Here is a 22,177-nt window from a genome sequence, read left to right on the forward strand (position 1 = left end):
ATTGAATATTTTTGAATATTCTTGTTTTTATTAATTGTAGACCTCTTTCAGGGTCTGACCCTGGATGCCATGGACTCTAACTTGATTTCACTGAATGTGGTCTTTAGCATGGCAGCCCTCCACACTGCAGTCCTGTTCTGCCTTTGGGGTCCCTGCATGAGCTACTTAACATGGGGAAACATCCCCAGTTACACTGGCCACGTGTGGTCGCGGGTCCGGCTTCAGATCCCGGTGCTGATGGGAGGAGCAGTCTGGGTGGAACCAGATGGGAGGAGCGGTCTGGGCGGAACCAGATTAAAGAGCCTATTGGAAAGCGCTGTAGGAAACTGCTCCTTGCCCCCGTGAAGTCAGGGCGATAGCTTTTTTAAAGCCTGATTTTGGTGTATTTTTACCTCTAAGAATAATTACATGAGATGGGAGAGAATTTCACACAAACTCTTGGCCTCCTCTTATGACTGAATGGAAAGGATGGTTCTGCGTTCCTTACTCCATGAGACTTGGGGCGTCTCTGTTGTTTCTTGAACCTCGTTGCTGTTGCTCTCAGCATACAGTATGGGACCGGTTACCAGAGGCTAGGAAATTTCTTATAGATTCAGAGACCTCAACAAAACCATCCCTAAAAATGTAACGGCCTACTGGTTGGAAACTGTCTAAATGTCACTGTCCTGTGCATCAAATTTTAGAATGGTACTGAGAAAATTTCAGCTTAAGAACAGTAATGAACTTTTTCTCCTTGTGTTGGCTAGGAACCAGGCACTGGTCTTCATTTCTACATGGATTATCTCATTTAGTGCTTAGGAAAATCACCCCCTTCTGTGGCTGGGGAAACTGCAGAGAGGAGTTGTAGAGACTTGTAGAGCTCCAGACCTCACGCACACTCTGTCTCTCACACACACACACAGAAACACATACACACACTGTCTCTCACAGACACACACTCTCTCTCACACACACACACCCACACACCCACACACACACACACACTTACCTGAGCCTCAAGGACTAGATCCAGGCAGTGTGACCCCTTCTTAGCAGCCACAGAGGAAGACACAGGTGAACTCAGGATCTTGGGGTCACTTGGTCATCAGCCCATCCAGCACGGGCCTGGGATGTGCGTCTGGAACATCTCAGGACATCACTGAGCTTTGGGGCAGTGGCCACGTGTTCCCCGAGAGGCCCCTAGAGGGCAGGCAGAGGTCTGGGTGCGGGGTGGGGACCCTTGCTGGACAGGCTAGGCCTCTGCCTTTGCTCAGGAATGCTCCAGGAGGTGAAGGGCCTGCCCCCAGCAAGCCTGGAAGAGAGCAGAGGTGGCGGGGGAAAGTCGGGAGGTCTTTCTGAGGGGTGGCATCTGCCCTTGGTCCCAACTCTGAGGAAAGTGTTGGGAAGGCCAAGGGGAAGCTGCTCCGGACATGCGGGCGTGGTTGGGGTGTCGCCGCAGGGGTAGCGAGTGTGTCCTGGGCCAGAGGGGCAGCTGGGCGACGGCCAGCTCACACGGGATGTGGGGCCTTGTGGGCACCACCAGCAAGCTGGCCGTTACTCTACATAAAATCATCACCTGTGAAGCTTTACACTGAAAAGTCAGAGTGCCCGATTTCTGTTTTTAAACTGAAGTTTGGCTTGTAATCGGAGCCCAGTGAGACGCGTGCTGCAGCAGGCCCGAGGAGAGATGGTGATACTGGGGAGGCACGCTGTGTAGACAGAGGGAGAGGCGGTCAGACTCCACAGCCACGTGGTAGAGCAGGTGTGGGCCGAGGGGTCACGGCAACCAGCAGACCCAGGGGTTTTGGCTTCTCCATTGGTGTGGACGATGTGGCCCATCATGAGATGGGAAGATGGGGAGTTGGGCGCAGAGGGGAGTGGGTGACCTGTGTGCATGGCCATCTAGACAGCCGAGTGGACATAGCCAGGCAGGGGAATGTGTGGGTATAGCTACTGCCCGGGGTGAGGACGTGTCCTGGAAGTTTCAGGAAGTAGATGGTGGCCCAGGGCACAGGACCAGATGGACTGTCTGAGCCGAGGATGACCCCCCACCTGGGTGCACCAGGGCAAGGAGGTGCTGGCCAGGGAGCAAAGGGGGAGCCCTGGGCGGGTGGAGCAGGTCAGTGTTTGAGGAGGCAGGGAGGGAGAGCCAGCCGACTTGGTCCCCCACTGCGGGAGGTCTCTCGCAAAGGACGAGGATGCACAGCTACGGGTGCTGATGGCGATTTCAACAAGAGGGGCCATGAGCACTGGAGGGACCAGTGCACCGAAGTCCTCGGACATGGAAGGAAACGTGGGGACGCCTGGGTGGTGCCCGGAGGTCCTGCCCAGATGCCACAGGGCTGGGACTGGAATTTGGACAGGAGCACAGGGTCAGGATGCTTTTTGCAGTCTGTTTGCTTGTTGGTTTTCATAGCAGACTTACTAGAGCCTGTGTGAAAGACTTCTTTTCCCTTCTGTGAAAATAATCCAAGAGAGAAAACAGACCCTGCAGAGGGAGACAGAGTACGGTGCCAGGGGACCAAGTCTGGGAAGGGAGAAGGAAATGGACTCCCCCAGCAGCGTGTGGGCGGTGAGGCGCCGCCGTCAACAATTTCATGGTGGTGCCCAGGATGCTCAAGTCCCCAACATTTTTGGCACCAGGGACCTGTGTCGTGGAAGACAATTTTTTGAGGGTCAGGGGTGGGGGTGGTTTTGGGATGATTCAACTGCATTACATTTATTGTGTACTTTATTTCATTGTTAGTATTACATTGTGATATATAATGAAATAATCACACAGCTCACCATAGTGCAGAATCGGTGGGAACCCTGAGCTTGTTTTCCTGCAACTGGATGGTCCCATCTAGAGGCAGCGGGAGTGACAGGAACACCCAGAGTGTGTTCTCATGTCCAGTCTACTCCATCATCTCGTTTTGGTTGCTGTCAGAAAACCCTGCTTCACAAAGATGGGATGTTGGAAATGGAAGCAGGCTTTTTGGTACTTTTGTAGAAACCTCAGCATATTCCACCTTGACTTTAATCCAGAATGGCTGGAGATGTGAAGTTGTATCAGACGTACTCTTAAGGCCACCATCATTTGCAGTCTCAAGCAGTTGATCTTCTTCTAGCATGGACAAAGTTGATTCACCTGGCCTGTTCACAGATGGGTCATGGGTCCATTCCTTCCCAGCTCCCGGGTCTTTTGTGGTTGTAAAGTAATGCTCAAACTCCTTTGAAAAGCTGAGATAGGTGATCATGCTCTAGCTGGGAGAAAGAAGGCTGTGGCTCAGTCTCTTTCAGACTCTCTGCTGATGTTTGAATTGTCCAAACTCCCAATCCTCACTTGTTGCCCTCGTGATTCCAGTTTGTTCTGAACACAGCTGCTTTATCTGCCAACTTGAGCACAGCTGAAGTGACAGAATGAGTTCATTGAACAGGTTGAATATGTCACACAAGTGAGTAAGGTTTGGGACCCACTTTGTGTCACAGGTATGTGCTGCCAGCAGTGACAATTTTTCTAAAAGAAATCTCTGGAGTGGCTCTCATAACTCAGAGACTGGCCAGGGCACTGCCTTTAGAACGCCCTCTCCCTTCTGTGTACAAGAGCAGATGTGTGTGCTCGGTGTTCATCTCCTCACAGGGCTGTGCCAACAGACGTGAGTTAAGGGCATGTAATTTAGTGTGGTTGATCATTTTAATCACATCGTGCAAAGCACTGCTATGTTTGGGCGACATTTTCTGGCTAGCCAGTGTTTGGTTCTCTGTGGATGACACAGGAGGTAGACATATCCAGAAGTGAAGTCTTTGATCGAGTAGTGAAACCAGAAAGCCTTCCAGTCTCGGCAGCCGCTCCATCTGTGTATATGCTGATAGTGTATACTGACGCACAGTGACCCCCTCCGTTTCCTGATTCATAGTCATTCCAAGACTTAACAGTTCAGTGGCTGTGGTGTTGGCTGGCAACAAAAGTGCGGGTAGCATGTCCTCTTGCACATCCTCCTGGAAAACATATAGCACGGAAACAAGCACTGCTGTCTGTTGCCCATGTCAGCAGACTCGTCAGCCTGGACTGCGTCCCACGGGCATTCACTCACCCACCCCCCCACCCCCCCAGCAGTCCTGCCCCAGCACCCTCTGCTGTTTCACCAGCTCATCTAGTTACCGTGCTGGTCAAGGAGGAACACATGCCACCTTCTGAGCTGCAGCGTCTCCCAAAAGTTCAGGACAGATGTCCTTAGCAGCAGGTGGGATCAGCTCCTCGCCAGTAGTAAAGAGCTTCTTAGTTTGAGCAGTGCGGTTAACCGGTAAGAGTGACGCTATAGTGCAGACACATTGGATAAAGTGGTGCCCTTCAATAATTGCTTCTGTTTTTTGTGTTCATGTTTTTTCTTTTAAAAAACTCCAAAGGCTTGTCTGTTGTTGTTTTTTTTTTAATAATATTTTATTTATGTATTTTTCACTGACCTGGGTCGTCGTTGCTGCACGGGCTTTTCTCCAGCTGTGGTGTGCGGGCTTCTCACTGTGGTGGTTGCTCTTCTTGCAGAGCACTGGTTCTGGAGTGAGGGCTTCAGTGGGTGCAGGATGGCGAACACCCACAACTACCTGAGCAGGGCGCTCACCCTCAGTAACAGCTGAGAAGCTGCTGACTGCAGGCAGACAGCCAACTGCAGAGACACATGTAGTGTGATTCTGTTTGTGCAAATATGTGCACAGATATACAGTCTCCCCTCATCTGAGGTCTCAGGGAAAGTGAAAGCTGCAGTGTGAAAATATTAAACAGGGAGTTCCATAAGTAAACAGTTGACCACTTTTGAATGTTGCGCCGTCTGAGCAGGGTTGAGGAGATTGCTCACCTCAGCTTCGGCCCCTGGGCCGTGAGTTATCCCTGTCCCGCCTGTCAGTCACCGAGGTTGTCAGGCTGAGGGCCCAGGGCTTGTGTTTACTGACCATAATTTTACTAAAAATGGCCCCACAGCATCAGGGGAGTGATGCTAGCAGTTTGGACATGCCACAGGGAAGCCACGCAGGGTTCCTTTAAGTGAAAGGTGAGAGTTAGTGAGAAAAGGGGAGAAAACCATATGCTGAGGTCACCAAGATGGATGGTGAGAATGACCTTCAATCCATAAGGTAGTGAAGAAGGCAAAAGAAATCCACATTGTTTTGCTATTATGTCTCAAACCCTAAAATTTACACCCAGTATGTGAAGGCATTAGATTTATACAATAAGATATTTTACGAGAGAGAGGTACCATAGTCATATACCGTTGTCGTTATTATAACTGTAATATAATTACACTGTTATAGTTGTTCTGTTTTACCATTAGTTATTGTTGTTCAACTCTTACTGTGCCCAAATTGCAAACTACACTTTATCTTAGGTATGTCTGTATAGGAAAAATACCATTGACTGGGTTTGGTGCTGTTAATGGTTTTCAGACTTAAATTGAAGCAAGTAGGGAAAACCACTAGACCATTCAGGTATGACCTAAATCAAATTCCTTATGATTATACAGTGGAAGTGACAAATAGATTTAAGGGACTAGATCTGATAGATAGAGTGCCTGATGAACTATGGACGGAGGTTCATGACATTGTACAGGAAACAGGGATCAAGACCATCCCCACGGAAAAGAAATGCAAAAGCAAAATGGCTGTCTGGGGAGGCCTTACAAATAGCTGTGAAAAGAAGAGAAGCAAAAAGCAAAGGAGAAAAGGAAAGATATAAGTATCTGAATGCAGAATTCCAAAGAATAGCAAGGAGAGATAAGAAAGCCTTCCTCATCGATCAATGCAAAGAAATAGAGGAAAACAACAGAATGGGAAAGACTAGAAATCTCTTCAAGAAAATTAGAGATACAAAGGGAACATTTCATGCAAAGATGGGCTCGATAAAGGACAGAAATGGTATGGACCTAACAGAAGCAGAAGATGTTAAGAAGAGGTGGCAAGAATACACAGAAAAACTGCACAAAAAAGATCTTCATGACCAAGATAATCACGATGGTGTGATCACTCAGCTAGAGCCAGACATCCTGGAATGTGAAGTCAAGTGGGCCTTAGAAAGCATCACCACAAACAAAGCTAGTGGAGGTGATAGAATTCCAGTGGAGCTATTTCAAATCCTGAAAGATGATGCCATGAAAGTGCTGCACTCAATATGCCAGCAAATTTGAAAACTCAGCAGTGGCCACAGGACTGGAAAAGGTCAGTTTTCATTCTAATCCCAAAGAAAGGCAATGCCAAAGAATGCTCAAACTACTGCACAATTGCACTCATCTCACACGCTAGTAAAGTAATGCTCAAAATTCTCCAAGCCAGGCTTCAGCAATACGTGAACTGTGAACTTCCAGATGTTCAAGCTGGTTTTAGAAAAGGCAGAGGAACCAGAGATCAAATTGCCAACATCTGCTGAATCATGGAAAAAGCAAGAGAGTCCTAGAAAAACATCTATTTCTGCTTTATTGACTATGCCAAAGCCTTTAACTGTGTGGATCACAATAAACTGGACAATTCTGAAAGAGATGGGAATACCAGACCACCTGACCTGCCTCTTGAGAAACCTATATGCAGGTCAACAGAAAGCAACAGTTAAAACTGGACATGGAACAACAGACTGGTTCCAAATAGGAAAAGGAGTACGTCAAGGCTGTATATTGTCACCCTGCTTATTTCACTTCTATGCAGAGTACATCATGAGAAACGCTGGGCTGGAAGAATCACAAGCTGGAATCAAGATTGCCAGGAGAAATATCAATAACCTCAGATATGCAAGTGACACCACCCTTATGGCAGAAAGTGAAGAGGAACTCAAAAGCCTCTTGAAGAAAGTGAAAAAGGAGAGTGAAAAAGTTGGCTTAAAGCTCAACATTCAGAAAACGAAGATCATGGCATCCGATCCCACCACTTCATGGGAAATAGATGGGGCAACAGTGGAAACAGTGTCAGACTTTATTTTGGGAGGCTCCAAAATCACTGCAGATGGTGATTGCAGCCATGAAATTAAAAGACGCTTACTCCTTGGAAGGAAAGTTATGACCAACCTAGAGAGCATATTCAAAAGCAGAGACATTACTTTGCCAACAAGGGTCCGTCTAGTCAAGGCTATGGTTTTTCCAGTGGTCAGGTATGGATGTGAGAGTTGGACTGTGAAGAAAGCTGAGCACTGAAGAATTGATGCTTTTGAATTGTGGTGTTGGAGAAGACTCTTGAGAGTCCCTTGGGCTGCAAGGAGATCCAACCAGTCCATTCTGAAGGAGATTAGCCCTGGGATTTCTTTGGAAGGAATGATGCTAAAGCTGAAACTCCAGTACTTTGGCCACCTGATGCACAGAGTTGACTCATTGGAAAAGACTCTGATGCTGGGAGGAATTGGGGGCAGGAGGAGAAGGGGACGACAGAGGATGAGATGGCTGGATGGCATCACCGACTCGATGGACATGATTTTGGGTGAACTCCGGGAATTGGTGATGGACAGGGAGGCCTGGGGTGCTGCAATTCATGGGGTCGCAAAGAGTCGGACACGACTGAGCAACTGAGCTGATGGTTTTGGAGTTTTGGAATGTATCCCCCACTGATAACAGGGCGGTCCACTGTACGCTTGTTAATACACTCAGTTTATCTGAAAATTACAGCCAGACTGTTAGCAAATGCAGGATGGCATCAGGGACGTGATGTCCTGGTGTGCACTCTTGACGTCACACAATTCTGTGCTGCTTGATTACTTTCCTGTTGTTGTTCAGCCACTCAGCCGTGTCCAATTCTTTGCAACCCCATGGATTGCAGGACCCCAGGCTCCCCTGTCCTTCACTGTCTCCCAAAGCTTGCTCAAATTCAAGACCATGGAGTCAGTGATGCCATCTAACCATCTCATCCTCTTTTGCCTCTTTCTCCTTTTGCCTTTAATCTTTCCCAGGTTTACTTTTCTATAAGCATATATTATTTTACTTTAAGGTATTCTAAATAGATAATTTAAATAACTCGTGTTAAATATGTCTCATAAAGGAATGATCAAGAATGTACTTCTAACCATCACAGTTATTCTAAATGTCACCTAAAATCTCTTGTCACAAAATACATGAGTATTAAAATCTAAGTACAACCTGCCTTTTGGCTTGAAAACCCAATGAGGTGACCCTTAATTTAAACACAGCAATGAAGCAAATGAACTTGGGAGGGTATGATCCAAACTAGAGATGCCCCCATTCAAGAGTGAAGCCACAGTCAAGTTCCAGCTGGTCAGAGTCAGAAAGCATCTCCTCATTAATGAGTGAAGGTATTGATAATCCACACCATGTAATCTGGTCTTCCAGGTGACACAGTGGTAACGATTCCTCCTGCCAATGCATGAGATACAAGACACACAGGTCCAGTCCCTGGGTTGGAAAGATCCCCTAAGAGGAGGAAGTGGCAGCCCACTCCAGTGTTCTTGCCTGGAGAATCCCATGGACAGAGGAGCCTGGTGGGCTACACTCCATGGTGGTGCAAAAGAGTCGGACACGACTGAGCACACACACTGCTCCTGCTACCGTGCAATCTGCTGGAAAGAGCTGAAGTTTAAGACCATGGCTTTCTTTACACACAGACACACACACATTGATTCCATAGTTTCTAAGCCATTTAAAAGTATGGTTACAATGCCCAAAGGGACAAAAATGAAACCAATAATAAATCTGACACGAAACACATGCTGACTTGAAGAAAACTTTTTCAGTATTTCTTTTTTAAACTGATTATCTGAAAAAATAGCCTAAGTAAAAATGGTATGAAACATTCTCTATTTCAAAGTAAGACTCTGTATGTTACTGTCTGAATGAAGAATATTGCCCTTGGAAGCGGGTATAGATCTTTGTTATTTGTTAATAGGTTATAGACCTACATGTTTGTTATTTTTTTTTTCCACTCAGGTGCCAGTTCAACAGACTCTGACAGTGAAAGTTTAGCTTTCAGATCAAAACCTGGAGCCATGCCACAGTAAGTGTATACGATCCCGTCAGTGAAGTAGAAAGTGTCAGCAGACTTGCGCCCAGTGACGCCACTCGTGTTGTGCACTGAAGGCAGAGGTCAGCTGATGTCGGTCAGAGATCAGAGGCTTGAACCTGGAACACAGTCTTTGACTTTTGAACTTTGAAACCTGCATTTCATCATCTGTGTCCCAAAGTCTAACCATCCACAACGTTAGTTCCAAGGACAGCTGACTGCTTATAAATGTGTAGAAGGAGCAGTCACACTGAGAGAAAATTACTTAAATCATTACTAAAATGTAAATGACAACTTATCACATAAATTAGAAAATATCTAATTAGGCTAGAAATGGATTTCCATTTGGATAAAGTGTATCTCCAGTTAGATCATGTCATGAAAATCTCAAAATTTAATTCTCCCTACAAAGACATAGGGATTATTAGTAATATGTTAGGATCTTAATTATCTTGCAAAGATAAAAGCTACCAAGATTTTGTAGAAAACTCCATGAATTTGAGACTGTACTAATATGTTTGATTTACTAGTATATACATAACAATCACAGCCATTCAGTATCAAATTATCACTGACCATTCATGTTAAAGGGGGCTTCCCTGGTGGCTGAGTGGTAAAGTATCTACCTGCCAATGCAGGAGACATGGATTTGATCCCTGGGTTGGGAAGATCCCCTGTAGGAGGGCATGGCAACCCACTCCAGTATTCTTGCCTGGAGAATCCTATGGACAGAGGAGCCTGGTGGGCTACAGTCCATGGGGTGGCAAAGAAACATGACTTGAGTGCTAACTGAGCATTTGTGTTAAAGGGCTCTTAATAAGATCACACACTCTGCTACCTGTGCATTCAGACAAGGATCTCAAGTTTAGTGAAGTTACATGACTCACTTGAGATTACATAGCCTGTGACTTAGCAAAATTGGGCCTAGAAACAACTCTTAACTTTTATGCACTAAGAAAAGACCACAGTCCAAGACATTCTCAACTTTACACAATGGTTAACTGGAATGAAGAGCAGTTGCTGTACTGAAAACCAACCACCAGAACTTTGAATTAAATATAGATGCCCGGTCCTAAACATTTCCTAAACATTATCTGCTTACTGCTATAGACTGGGCTCTTCTAAGTATTATCTTTTCTCTTAGGATTTTCCAGTTCAATACTTTCTGCTTTCTAATAAGAGCTGAGATACATAGTTCATGAGCTACTTTCATCTGTGTATTTATTTTGCTGATGACTGTGGGGACCGTCTGAATATACACTGAGCACCACTGTTCTAACTATGGGTTGTGGGTCCCCATTTCTGAAGCAGTTACAGTTGAAGCAGATTGAGCACACATAAAGAAACTGGCCTGTTCTGTGGAAATGTTTCAAAGAATAATTCCTTCTTAGGAAATTCTGACCCAAGTCTTCACTCCTTACTTTCCAGAGCTCAGAAGAAAACCACTTCCGTGTCCTTGACCATTGGATCATCATCTCCAAAGTCAGGAGTGACCACAGCTGTGATCCAGCCTCTGTCAGTCCCTGTTCAGCAGGTGAGCCTTATCCACAGCCCGAGGGGAATCAGGCTCTTTAGCGTCAAGACCCCAACTAGTCCTCCCTTGAAATATCTCCTCAATGGACACACAACTGGGAGGAAAGACAATGATAAGTTAAGTTCTTCCTTTTAATGCACTAAAAATAATTTTTAATCTGAGACATACCACTGATTAATCAACATCTGTGTTTCCTTTGGGAATTTCTTTTTCTCGAAGCTAATACTCTGATAAAGTGGTATCTGTCTTGGCTGTTACTGCTTGATTCTCACTCACATGTGTGCCATCTTCCATGTAGCCAAATTCATTAGCTCATTTAAAACAAAGCAGATAATGAGAAAAGTCCACCTTATCCACAAAGTCCACCTGATAGAGCTCAGAAGTCCACGTGTCCTCTGAGAGCTTAACAGATAATACAGGAATATTCAGATTCCTTCACTTCACTGTGCATTTTCATCCTGCTTTCATTTCATCGTATGACTGCTTTATCCAAGAAGAACAACAGTACCCACGACTGGGTCATTGTAGTGAATTCACTTTGCAAACACAGAAGACCTGAAGCTTTTTTTATGTAAAAAATTAGAATCTAGATGTCTCTAAATCAAATGTGATACTTAGCCTTGGTGCTATGATGGGCATCTGTAAACCCAAGACTTTTGCAATGTGAGCTCATTCTTGAGTCATAAGTCTGTCTAACGAACATCAGTGTACCCTCCAGCCACTGAGCGCCAGCGCCCATGGGTGTTTTACAAATTACAGGGCTCCCCTGGTGGCTCAGTGGTAAAGAATCCACCTGCAGCGCAGGGAAACCCGGGTTCGATCCCTGGGTTGGGAAGATCCCCTGGAGAAGGGAATGGCAGCCCACTCCAGTACTCTTGCCTGGAGAGTTCTGTGGACAGAGGAGCCTGGCAGATTACAGTCCATGGGGTCGCAAAAGAGTCGGACATGACTGAGCGACTAGCTCTTACGTACTCTGTGGTATGTTGGGAATGTGAACTGTAGAGAAAGCACATCTGAGATGAGACACGAGGAAAGGGTCAAGCAGTAGAAGTCACTCAAGGTGGCATGTGTAATAGAAACTCCCTGTTAACCCCCAAAGCAGAGTGGGATTTGCAGAAACCATTCTGTGAACCATTGGACTTGTTTAGCGTTTGCTATGTAGGCACTGGCAGGTGAGCAGTGAATGCTTAGCCCTGTCAGTGGCCATGCTGGCGCCTGTGTGGTCCGTCTTTTCGTGATTTGTGTGTTCCGAGTCTGACCCACGTGCCTCTGCCCTCCAGGCCCCCAGCCCCACCTTGTTCCTCTGCCGGCCGGATGGACCCGCTGCCGCCTGCCTCCCGCCCGTCTTCACCAAGGTCAGGCACCTGCACGTCTCATCCTGAGTTTGCTCTGGGCTTTGATTCCATTCCCCTGTGGCCTCATGTATAGTCTTTAAACATTAAAACAAGTGATGAACAGGTTCTTACCGAGGTTACCTGTGGGGCTAAACAGATACTCAGTGCACAGCTGCTGTGTGACCGTGATCATATAAAGGTCTGAGAAAGCTGGGCCTGATAGAAGTCAGAATAGACTGGGAAAACCAAACAGTGCACGGGAGAAGACAGAATGGTGGATGGGAACCTGGGAAACCAAAAGGTTTGTAGATGGTTTAAGAAACAACTGACAGATTTTCAGCTTGTCTCAGTGGGTGTTTTGCATCGCCAGGCATGATGACATTGGTCAGCTGGTCAGCTAAGCTCAGAAATGGTCCCATGGGGTGTTTCTCCTCTGTCTCCTCCCCACCTCTTTCTGAGAAAATTATACATTTTATAATTGGAGTTGAGTTGATTTATAGTGTTGTGTTAGTTTCAGATGTACAGCAAAGTGATTCAGTTATGTGTGTACTTTTTTTTAGATTCTTTTTCCTTATAAAGTTTTAAAAAATATTGAGTAGAGTTCCCTGTGTAATACAGTAGCTTCTTGTTGGTTATCTATTTTATATAGACAGTAGTCTGTACATGTCAGTCCCAATCTCCTAATTTATCCACCCCCCCTTTCCCTTTGGTAACAGTAAAGTTTGTTTTCTAAGTGTGTGGGTCTATTTCTATTTTGTATGTAAGTTCACTTGTATCATTTTTTGGACTGAAAGATATTTAAAAGGCACAGTTGAAGAGGTGCCCCATGTCTGTGCACCCCAGGCCAGTCTCTAAGTTCAGTGTAATATAGCTCAAATTCCAACAGATCCTCGTTTTTATCTACGTTTGTTGTTGAACTTGGCAGTCTGATTCTAAATCTTTTGTGGCTTAGAAAGTGGTGAGAGTAGCCGGGGTCCTCCTGCAGGGGCAGGCTGAGATGGTATTAGGATCTGAGATGTCAGGACTCCCTAGAGCAGAACGCCAGGATGGCAGGGCTGGCTCAAGCCTGGACAGACAGACAGATGAGGCCCCGAGAGCACCCACAAGATGCCCCAGCAACACGAGGCTCCCAGGGCAGGGTAGGTTCTTCAGAAGTGGGCCCCGGCCTCAGCCACCTCACAGGATCAACCCCAAGTAACGGAAGACGAACATGACAGTGGTTTCTGTGGTCCGTTATCTGAGATCTGTGAATCTTCCACAAGACAGCCGAGAAGAGTCTCTGTCTTCGTCCAGGGAGTGATGCTTCCTCCTAAGCCAGCCTGCAGCCAGCTTGGTTAAAGACCTCTTCCTGCAGAGTGTTCAGGGAGGACACAGTCAATGAATGAGGGTTGTCGACAGCACCGGTGAGGGTCTACCTCCCCCTACCCAGGATAAAATACCCGAAGAAGGAAAAAGTCCCGTCCCGCCTGTGAACAGCGGTGTTGGGATAACGGCGCAGGGGCATCCATCCGTCCATGCCCAAAGCAGAAGTCCTTCACAGAGCGGCCGGCACGAACATTGCGTGGCGCTCAGGAGCTGTTCACACGCAGCCCCATCCGTGAAATCTGTGTGACCTGCTGAGTTGTCGAAACGCTCTTGGTTTTGGAGCCAGGGCCCCGCGCACCTCCGGGCTGAGGTGTCACACCTGTCCTGGGGCACCTGGCAGAGAGGGACCTGAGATGTCCCTTTCCTCCCGCAGGGCTGCAGAACTCCTCCAGGCCAGCCCCAGCCCATCCTTGTCCCAGCAGCATAGCCCAGCTCCTGGGGCAGAGACCCCAGCACAGTGTCCCCTTCACCCCAAAGGAAGCCAGGAGGCGTGCTCGGAGCCTAATAGAGAAGGAAACCAGGAGTCCACGTTTTTCTAAAGCTTGAGTTTTTAACTCGCAAACAGCAGAGTGGCTGTCCCCACCTGCAGTGCGGGCCTCTCCCTCCTCACGGATGCCTGCAGCACCCTTCTCCTGGGGGCGGTGCCCCTCCCTGCCCTGCTCCGTCCTTCGGGGGCCTGGGCTCTGCCAGTCCTTGGGCACCTCCATCCGTGTCCCCCCACGCCCCTGGTGGGCGTCCCTGGGGCTGAAGCCGGGGCCGCCGACCTGGTGGGGCAGCAGCTCATGGGCCCCAGGGACACGCTCGGGGCCAGGAGAGCGGCCCCCCCAGTGGCATTTCTCCCTGGAGCCGTGGACCTTGCAGGGAGACTTGGTACCAGGTGGACCCAATAGCACACGATGCCCTCCTATGGACCTCAAACCCCCAGGGCCCCAGACCAGCCTTCTGACGTCAGCCGTGCTGATGTGGCTTTGGTCAGGAGAAGCAGCTCACGCAGGAGGAGCCATGTGGCAGACCTTGGAAAACTACGGAGACCTGTGTGTGTGACGTGCCTCGTTTCTACCCAGGTCCTACCTTTGTGATTTTCCAGTGTGAACAGTATGCACAATCCTAAGAGGAAACTAGAGGCCCCTAGGTGTCTGGAAGCTCACACGTGAAGAGTATTTGTGAAGCATCTGTAAGGTGCTGTGAATGCTCCCTGGACACACTGGGGACATCGATGACTCCATCCTTACTAGCTGGACCCCGAGGGCAACATCTTCCCTGCTGATCTGCGAAATACTGCTCTCTGGACTAATCAGAAAGTGGAAGTCAATTTAAAACCAGAAACTGTTCTACATTTAAAACTAAGAATGAAGAGAGAATGGACTCAGAAGTAGGTAATAATATTCACCTTTTCGTTTACCAAAAAAGGCCTTTGGCACCAAAATTCTCACCAAGTACATTAGACTTCCCTGCTTCTGTGCACATTGTGGACTTCCAGGGTTTCCACGGGGCCAGAGCCCACGCACTGGAGGCCAGTTGGTGCAGGATCTGTTTTTCCCCAGCATACCATTGGCCATCTCTTGAGGAAAATGTAAAATAAAAAGCAAAAATGGAAACAAGAAAAAAAAAGCATACTTCCTAGTGTGAATTTGTTTCCTTTGGTTCTATGCATAATCATTTATTGTATCTGACTTCCTTCAAGAGCTGTACATGTCCTTTATTAGATGCTATACCCTGTAGGCACACACGTAGGTAGTAGAAAGTTTCAGTGGGCCCATGGCCAGGGGAAGAAGGCAAGGGAGGCACCTGGAAGGGCCAGTTATTCCTTTGGTTTTCAGTAGCCGGTTTACAAGCGTCAGCTCTTTGCATCTATGAAGCCACACTCGTTTCTGGTCTGTTGGGCTGTAAAAGTTTATTAGTCTGGAGCTGGAGTGGGTGGAGCACCAGGGTGACAGTGCTGGTCAGGGGGAGGAGGCACGGAAGGTCAGGTGGGGGAAGTGCTCCCGTTTTATTTTGCTCAGAACCTGCAGGTGAATAGAATCTGGAAAGAGGTACTGGTGCACCTATCTGTGGGGCCGCAATGGAGACACGGACATAGAGAACAGACTTATGGACCCAGGGAGCAGGTCTGGGAGAAAGGAGAGGGTCAGATGAGGGGAGAGAGAGGTGTAGAAACATATACACTACCACAGGTAAAATAGATCGCCAGTGGGAGATTTGCTGTGTGACTCAGGGAACTCAAACCAGGGCTCTGTGACAACCTAGCAGGGTGGGATGGGGAGGGAGGTGGGAGGAAGGTTCAAGAGGGAGGGGGTACATCTATACCTATGGTTGACTCAGGTTGATATTTGGCAGAAACCAACACAATATTGTAAAGCAATTATCCTTTAATTAAAAATAAATTTAAGTATTAAAAACACAAAAGAACCTGCAGATGAGGAAATGCCACCCCTCCTTCTGGTGCAGCTGCCCCAGGACGCTGGTGGACAGAGGAGGGTCCTGGGGGAAGGTCGGAGCTTGGGGCACAGATGGGAGACCCAGGTTCAGGCCCTGGGTTGGGGAGATCCCCTGGAGAGGAGCATGGCGACCCACTCCAGTATTCTTCTCTGGAGAATCCCATGGACAGAGAAGCCTGGCGAGCGCCTCTGGTGGACACGTGGCATCTTCTTCCCCTCCTGTCTGGTCCCCCAGGATTCTACCCCCAGATGGAGCATGGGTGCATTGCACCAGTGCATCCTCATGTAGATAAAGACAGGTCACGCCGACACTGAGAAGTTCCATGGGTGATGGAGCCCGTGCACTGCAGAGCGGGCCCCGAGACCTCCCGCACTTCATCACCGGGGATACAGTGCTCTCCTGACCTGAGGAGGGGTCGTGGACATGGTGCACACCCTGTGCTTGCTCCTCTGAGCTTGGGAAGTGTTCCTCTGTGTCATGAGGCCGTGCTCTGTGGCTGTGTGAGCCCAGACCTGACGGGTGTGTCCCGGTGTTTCAGGAGCTGCAGAACATCTGTGCGTCCGAGGGCCAGGTGGTCGTGCTGGAGTGCCGTGTGCGTGGCACGCCCCCGCTGCAGGTCTGCTGGTTCCGACAAGGCAGCGAGATCCAGGACTCACCGGACTTCCGGATCTTGCAGAAAAGTAAGGAGAGGGGCCCCCTCACAACACTGCCCACAACACCACCCCCAGGTCTGACCAGGTCCTTGTCTCCGGTCCAGGAGAACCAGGAAGGGTTTAGTCACTGACATGCGTGGATTTCTTCTTTGTTTCCTTTTTTTGGGGGGATTTTATTACTTTTAAATTATTTTTTTTATTCCTCCCTCTTGAACCTTCCACCCCAGACCACCCCTCTAGATATTTTTTAATTTTTATTTTTATTAAAATGTAGTTGATTAACAATACTGAATTAGTTTCAAGTGTACAGCGAAGTGATTTAGCTATACATATACATACATCCGAGCTTCCCTGGTGGCTCAGATTTCAAAGAATCTGCCTGCCATGCAGTAGACACCAGTTTGATTCCTGAGTTGGGAAGATCCCCTGGAGAAGGGGTAGGCTACCCACTCCAGTATTCTTGCCTGGAGAATCCCAAGGACAGAGGAGCCTGGCAGGCTACAGTCCATGGGGTTGCAAAGAGTCGGACACGACTGAGTGACTAAGCACAGCATACATCCATCCATCCTCTTTTGGACTCTTGCTCCATATAGGTCACTACAGAGTATGGGGTAGAGGACCCTGTGCTGTACAGGAGGCCTGGTTGTGTATCTGTTTATGGACAGTGGTGTGAGGTACATAGGTTTGTGATCTCAGAGTGAGGGGACGTGGGCTCCAGCACGTTAAAGCTATCCTGCTGGCTGTGGGCCCTCACACGCCCTGACTGAGGTTTTGTTTTCTTCTTCCTCAAAATCGCAAATCCACATTTGAATTCAAAGTTGGGCCAGTCATCTTAGGAGGCTCTGAGCCTTCTGTGAACTGCAGATGAAAACCTTGCTAGTGAGAGCTGTTAAGGGAATTTTAGTTTATTTATGGGAATATAAATTGATCTACCATCCCTCTTTCTTGTACGATGGGGCTTGTCTGCAGTGTTTCTGCAGACATGTCCTAGACAAGGTCACAGGAAAGGATGGGCAGGTTTAGTATGAACGGAAACTGACTCTAATGCTCTGTTTTGATTTCTTTTTTTCTCATGTGGGGAACAGAACCTCGATCCACAGCTGAACCTGGTAAGAAGCTTTTTCTTTTTTTCTCTCTGCTAATGTATCTTCAGTTTCAATAGTTCTTTGTTTCCGTTTTAAACCACATGCAGAACAATGTTTTTGCAGTTCCCTGGAAATGTGAAACCCCCTTACAGACAATATCTTCTTTATTTTGGGGTCTGCACACTGCATTTTACATCCAGTTGTTTTATTAGTGAAACATTAAGTTCCTTTCAGACAAGGAGATCGGGATCAGTGACTTAAGGCTTTTAAAACCATGGTCTTTTATACTCAGAAAGCAAACTAAGCTAGAGATAAAAAAGCATGCTGCTAAGATGCGGCACATTTGTCCTGAACAGAAGACACCACCAGCTAGACCGCAGCCTGGGATGCGTCTCCTGCGAGAGCAGCCTGAAGGTGTCGGCAGAGTGACCCCAGGGTCTCTCTATGCTCCCTAAGGGTCAGCAGAGTGACCCTAGGGTCTCTGTGTGTCCTGAGGGTCAGCAGAGTGACCGCAGGGTCTCTGTGTGTCCTGAGGTGTCAGCAGAGTGACCCCAGGCTCTCCGCATGTGCGCCCTGAGCCATGAACACTTCCTGTGCTGCAGCAGGGTAACGGCATCTCGGCCTGCGGTGTCTCACTCACACATCCCTGGCCTCATCAGAGCCGTGTGCTCCAGGATCCGGGTCTCCTGCCCTGCCTCACTCTTCTCATTCTCGCCTGTCTTCTCACAGACAAAACTGACGTCTAAAGAGAAGCTGAGATTTCTGTCACGTGTTTCCTAGCAGGTCCTCCTGGAGGACACTGTCTCAGTGTTTTTCCCAGCAGTGACGTCACAGGCTTCAGTCTTCTTGCTGAAGGGTAGGAATGATATGTCTGTGCTTCACCACGGTTGCGTCTTTCAGGAGCCAGACTCGGCTCTGACCCTCCTTGGAGAGCTTGGAGCCTCCTGGTCAGAAAGGCCGCGGTTGGTCCCGAAGCTGTCATACCCCAGCAGAGGGCCTAAGGAGCAGAATGTGAGCCAGTTAGGATCCAGCCATGAGGGATGCTCAGAGCACCCTGAGGGGAGACTGGAGTGGATCTGATGCCTTCCACTTTCTTTTAAATCTTTACTGGACAGCAGGTGATTTACAATACTGTTAGTTTCTGCTGTGCAGCAAAGTGAATCAGCTATATGTTCACAAACTACAGTCCATGGGGTCTCAAAGAGTCAGATACGACTGAGCAGCTAAGCACAGTACACACATATATCCACTCTTTTTTAGATTCTTTTCCCGTATAGGTCATGATAAAGTACTGAGTAGAGTTCCCTGCACTATCCAGCAGGTCCTTACGTGTACTGTTTTATGTGTACTAGTGGGTACATGTCAGTCTCAGTCTCCCAGTTTATCCCTTTCCCCCTTTTCCCCTTCATAACCATAAGATTATTCTCTACACCTGTGACTCTACTTCTATTTTGTAAATCAGTTCATTCATACCATGTATTTGGATTTCATGTATAAGCAGTATCATACGATGTCTTTCTCTGTCTGACTTACTTCACTCAGTATGACAATCTCTAGGACCATCCTTGTTGCTGCAAACGGCATTATTTCATTCTTTTTGTGGCTAATATTCCACTGAATGTACGCGCCACATCTTTTTTTATCCACTCCTCTGTCAGTGGACATTTAGGTTGTTACCATTCTTGGGCTTCCATTGTAGCTCAGTCAGTAAAGAATCCGCCTGCCATGCAGGAGACCCAGGTTCGATTCCTGGGTCAGGAAGATCCCTTGGGGAAGGAGATGGCAACTCACTCCAGTATTCTTGCCTGGAGAATCCCATGGAAAGAGGAGCCTGGCAGATTATAGTCCCACGAGGTTGCCAGAGTTGGATATGACTGAGCAACCAAAGTACTAACCAGTACTATATCTTGGCTATTGTGAATAGTCCCGCAGTGAACCCTGGGGTGCGGGTATCGTTTTGAATTACGGTTTTCTCTGGATATACGTCCAAGAGTGGGATTGCTGGGTCATTTGGTAGCTCTCTTTTTAGTTTTTTGAGGAACCTCCTAACTGCTCACCATAGTGGCTGCCCCAGTTTACGTTCCAACCAGCAGTGTAGGAGGCTTCCCTTTCCTCCACATCCTCTCCAGCATTTTTTGTCTGTAAACTTTTTGATGATGGCCATTCTGACCAGTGTGAGGTGATACCTCATTGTGGTTTTTATTTGCATTTCTTTAATAATTAGCAATGCTGAGCATCTTTTCCTGTGTTTTTTTGGACATCTCTTTTTTGGAGAAATGTCTGTTTAGGTCTTCCATTTTTGATTGGGTTGTTCGTTCTGTTGGCATTGTGCTGCATAAGCTGTTTGTATATCTTGGAGATTAATCTCTTATCTGTTGCTTTGTTTGCAGATATTTCCTCCAGTTCTTCGGGTTGTCTTTTCATTTTGTTTCTTGTTTTCTCTGCTCTGCAAACGCTGATCTGATGCCTTCTTGTTCTGCGTTGCTCCCAACCCAGCGCCCACATGTATAGTCCCCACAGCAGGTGCTGTGGTCACTTTCCAAATTACGGAAACACAACTGCATATTTTGTCTGTGACATGGTTTCATATAAAACTGATGCTGTTTAATGATCATGCTGTTCCCTGATAGAGGGAACTTCTGAGGCTCAGTCTCCTGTGTGAACTGGTGTGGAAACCCTATGGGAGTTAGAGCACATCTCTCACATTGCTATTTTAAATAGACTAGATGAATGGATATAAACACAGGAATCAAATTTCTCCGTTACCCACAAGAAAGTTTGTATGAACAAATCTATGGAGAAGGTTATCTCTTGATACTTTATTTATTTACAAATAAAACTAAAGTCTTGGGCCAAACATTCTGAAAGTATTTCTGGTGAAATGGATTAAGAGTGCTTTTGAGGTTGTATTTTGGATTCTGTTTGAATTCATGCAACTCTTTCATTGTGTTTGAATTCTGTTTGAATTCATGTAACTTCTTTCATCATGTTTTATCCATTGTCATCACCTACACAGGTGATATGATTTATTAAATGTCTTTCGTGATCTGTGTTGGAAAATCATAAACTAAGCATCATATGAAAATTCAAAACACTGGTTAGAAATTGCATAGCTCAGTTTCTGAGTACGTGTGTGTTTGAAAATTGAAAACAGTATGCCAACTAAGAAGGATTTGGTGACGAGGGAGAGAAACTCCACACACTCCCACCCCTCACACAACACACATGCCTGTCTGTTATGTTTGCTGTTTTGCTTCTAGAATTTGGTTGAACTATTTAGTGAAACCAGTGCTGAGCAGCTTCATAGGGTAGTCTGACCTCTAGAATGTCCTTGAACGCCTTTGGGTTAGTGACAGGTCATGCCAGGGAGAGCAGGATACGGAAGGCCTTCCTTATAATCGGCACATCCTCGGAACGTATCGAAAAGTCTGCCCTTTCTGTGCTCACTCAAGTTTCCTATTTTTCTTTTCCCTTCGATTTGATCTGGAAGCATTTAGGAATACAGATTCCTTCATTCCAACCACAATAATAGCATTTGCTGAAGACAAGTATCAGTATTTTTTTGGTCGAACAGTATTTCAAGCAAATCTGTCAGCGCAAGGCAAACCACATATATAGTCATCATTTATGGAAAAAAACACAACTAGTCTTCTCTGACCTCTGTAATTCCTCCACAATTGTGTTCCTCACAACACAGCTGGATTGTTCCTTTCTTTCATGGAGGACTATTACAATATTTGGCTTCAGGAGTCTACCCTTGGCATGGAGAATTACATAAAATCCATAAACATGAACAACAATCCAAGTGACCGCTTACATGAGCTGTTGAGTTAGAACTTCACAACAAGCAAATATTAACACATATTTGTAGCTGAGCAGTGTCCTGGCTTGCCTGACAAAACCACATATGATTATGATTCCTTTACTGGGAGGCGGAGGTCTAACATTGCCCTTGAAGTTGACTGATGCTTCCAGGGTACAAAACTCAACTTGTATTGAACCTTCTACTTTCCTTAAATGACTGGATGGATAGCTCCATCCCATGGACAGACCTGTGAGCTCTTCAGCCTTTTGGAATGTATGTAGGAACTGACTTCCCCCCTGGCTATTTTTTAGCCACTGTTCCATGGAGAGGAGATAAATTTTGTTAAAGGACTAGGTTGAGGGTGGTCTCCAAATGCCAAGAGGAAAGATGGCTGAGATTCAGAATGCATCCAGCCTTGCCCCACTTCCTGACCCGCGCACTCTTGTGCTGTCCTCCCTGGCTGGCCTCTTCCCTTCCTTTCTTTCCCCGTTTGCTCCCTCACTTATTTGTATGTCCCTTTTTCTCTTCTCTTCATTCTCCTTCCTTTCTCTTATTCCTGGGTAAGATAAGACCTGGAAATGAAACTGAAATTCACTGGTCCCTGGACGCAGCCCCTGGAGGGGTTAGATGTTTAGATAAAGAAGGAAATAGCCAATTCCCTCCAGTTGCATTACACAACGGAAGCAGGTTTTTCTCGTCTCTCCTGTGCTGCGTCAGTCTGATGTGTCTCCACTGCCTTCCTGTCTAGACAGAGGTCTGCCTGCATCCCCATCTCCTCAGCAGCTCAGTCCACAGCAGTCAGTGTGCTCAGGACCCACATGTCTCTCAGAGAGCCTGCCTCAGCCTCTTTAACATGCTGACCTTATCCTGGTTGAGTCCTTCAGAGACCTGTGTATGGGGGGCAGGGAGGGGGAGGGAGGGGAGCAGGGCACAGAAGACCTGCGTGACGGCTGTCAGCAGCAGGCCCTGACTCAGCTGGAAATGGCCACAGACTGTGCTGAGTTGCTCCTGCAGCATTGTCTCAT

The 22,177-nt window shown here is 47.2% G+C and overlaps 1 protein-coding gene across 8 annotated transcripts in view; it reads left to right on the forward strand.

Moving 5' to 3' along the window:
- The window catches only part of PALLD (palladin, cytoskeletal associated protein), a 369,615-nt gene that overhangs the window by 159,730 nt on the left and 187,708 nt on the right, over nucleotides 1-22,177 (forward strand). For all 8 annotated transcript variants that reach the window (XM_055577607.1, XM_055577608.1, XM_055577609.1 and 5 more), the window contains 5 exons: nucleotides 8,865-8,931; nucleotides 10,366-10,471; nucleotides 11,752-11,826; nucleotides 16,148-16,289; nucleotides 17,348-17,371. In XM_055577607.1, the coding sequence (XP_055433582.1) occupies nucleotides 8,865-8,931; nucleotides 10,366-10,471; nucleotides 11,752-11,826; nucleotides 16,148-16,289; nucleotides 17,348-17,371 (414 nt within the window). The remainder of the gene's footprint in view (nucleotides 1-8,864; nucleotides 8,932-10,365; nucleotides 10,472-11,751; nucleotides 11,827-16,147; nucleotides 16,290-17,347; nucleotides 17,372-22,177) is intronic.

The sequence above is a fragment of the Bubalus kerabau genome, chromosome 4 (genome assembly GCF_029407905.1).
Source record: "Bubalus kerabau isolate K-KA32 ecotype Philippines breed swamp buffalo chromosome 4, PCC_UOA_SB_1v2, whole genome shotgun sequence".
NCBI classification, from domain to species: Eukaryota; Metazoa; Chordata; class Mammalia; order Artiodactyla; family Bovidae; genus Bubalus; species Bubalus kerabau.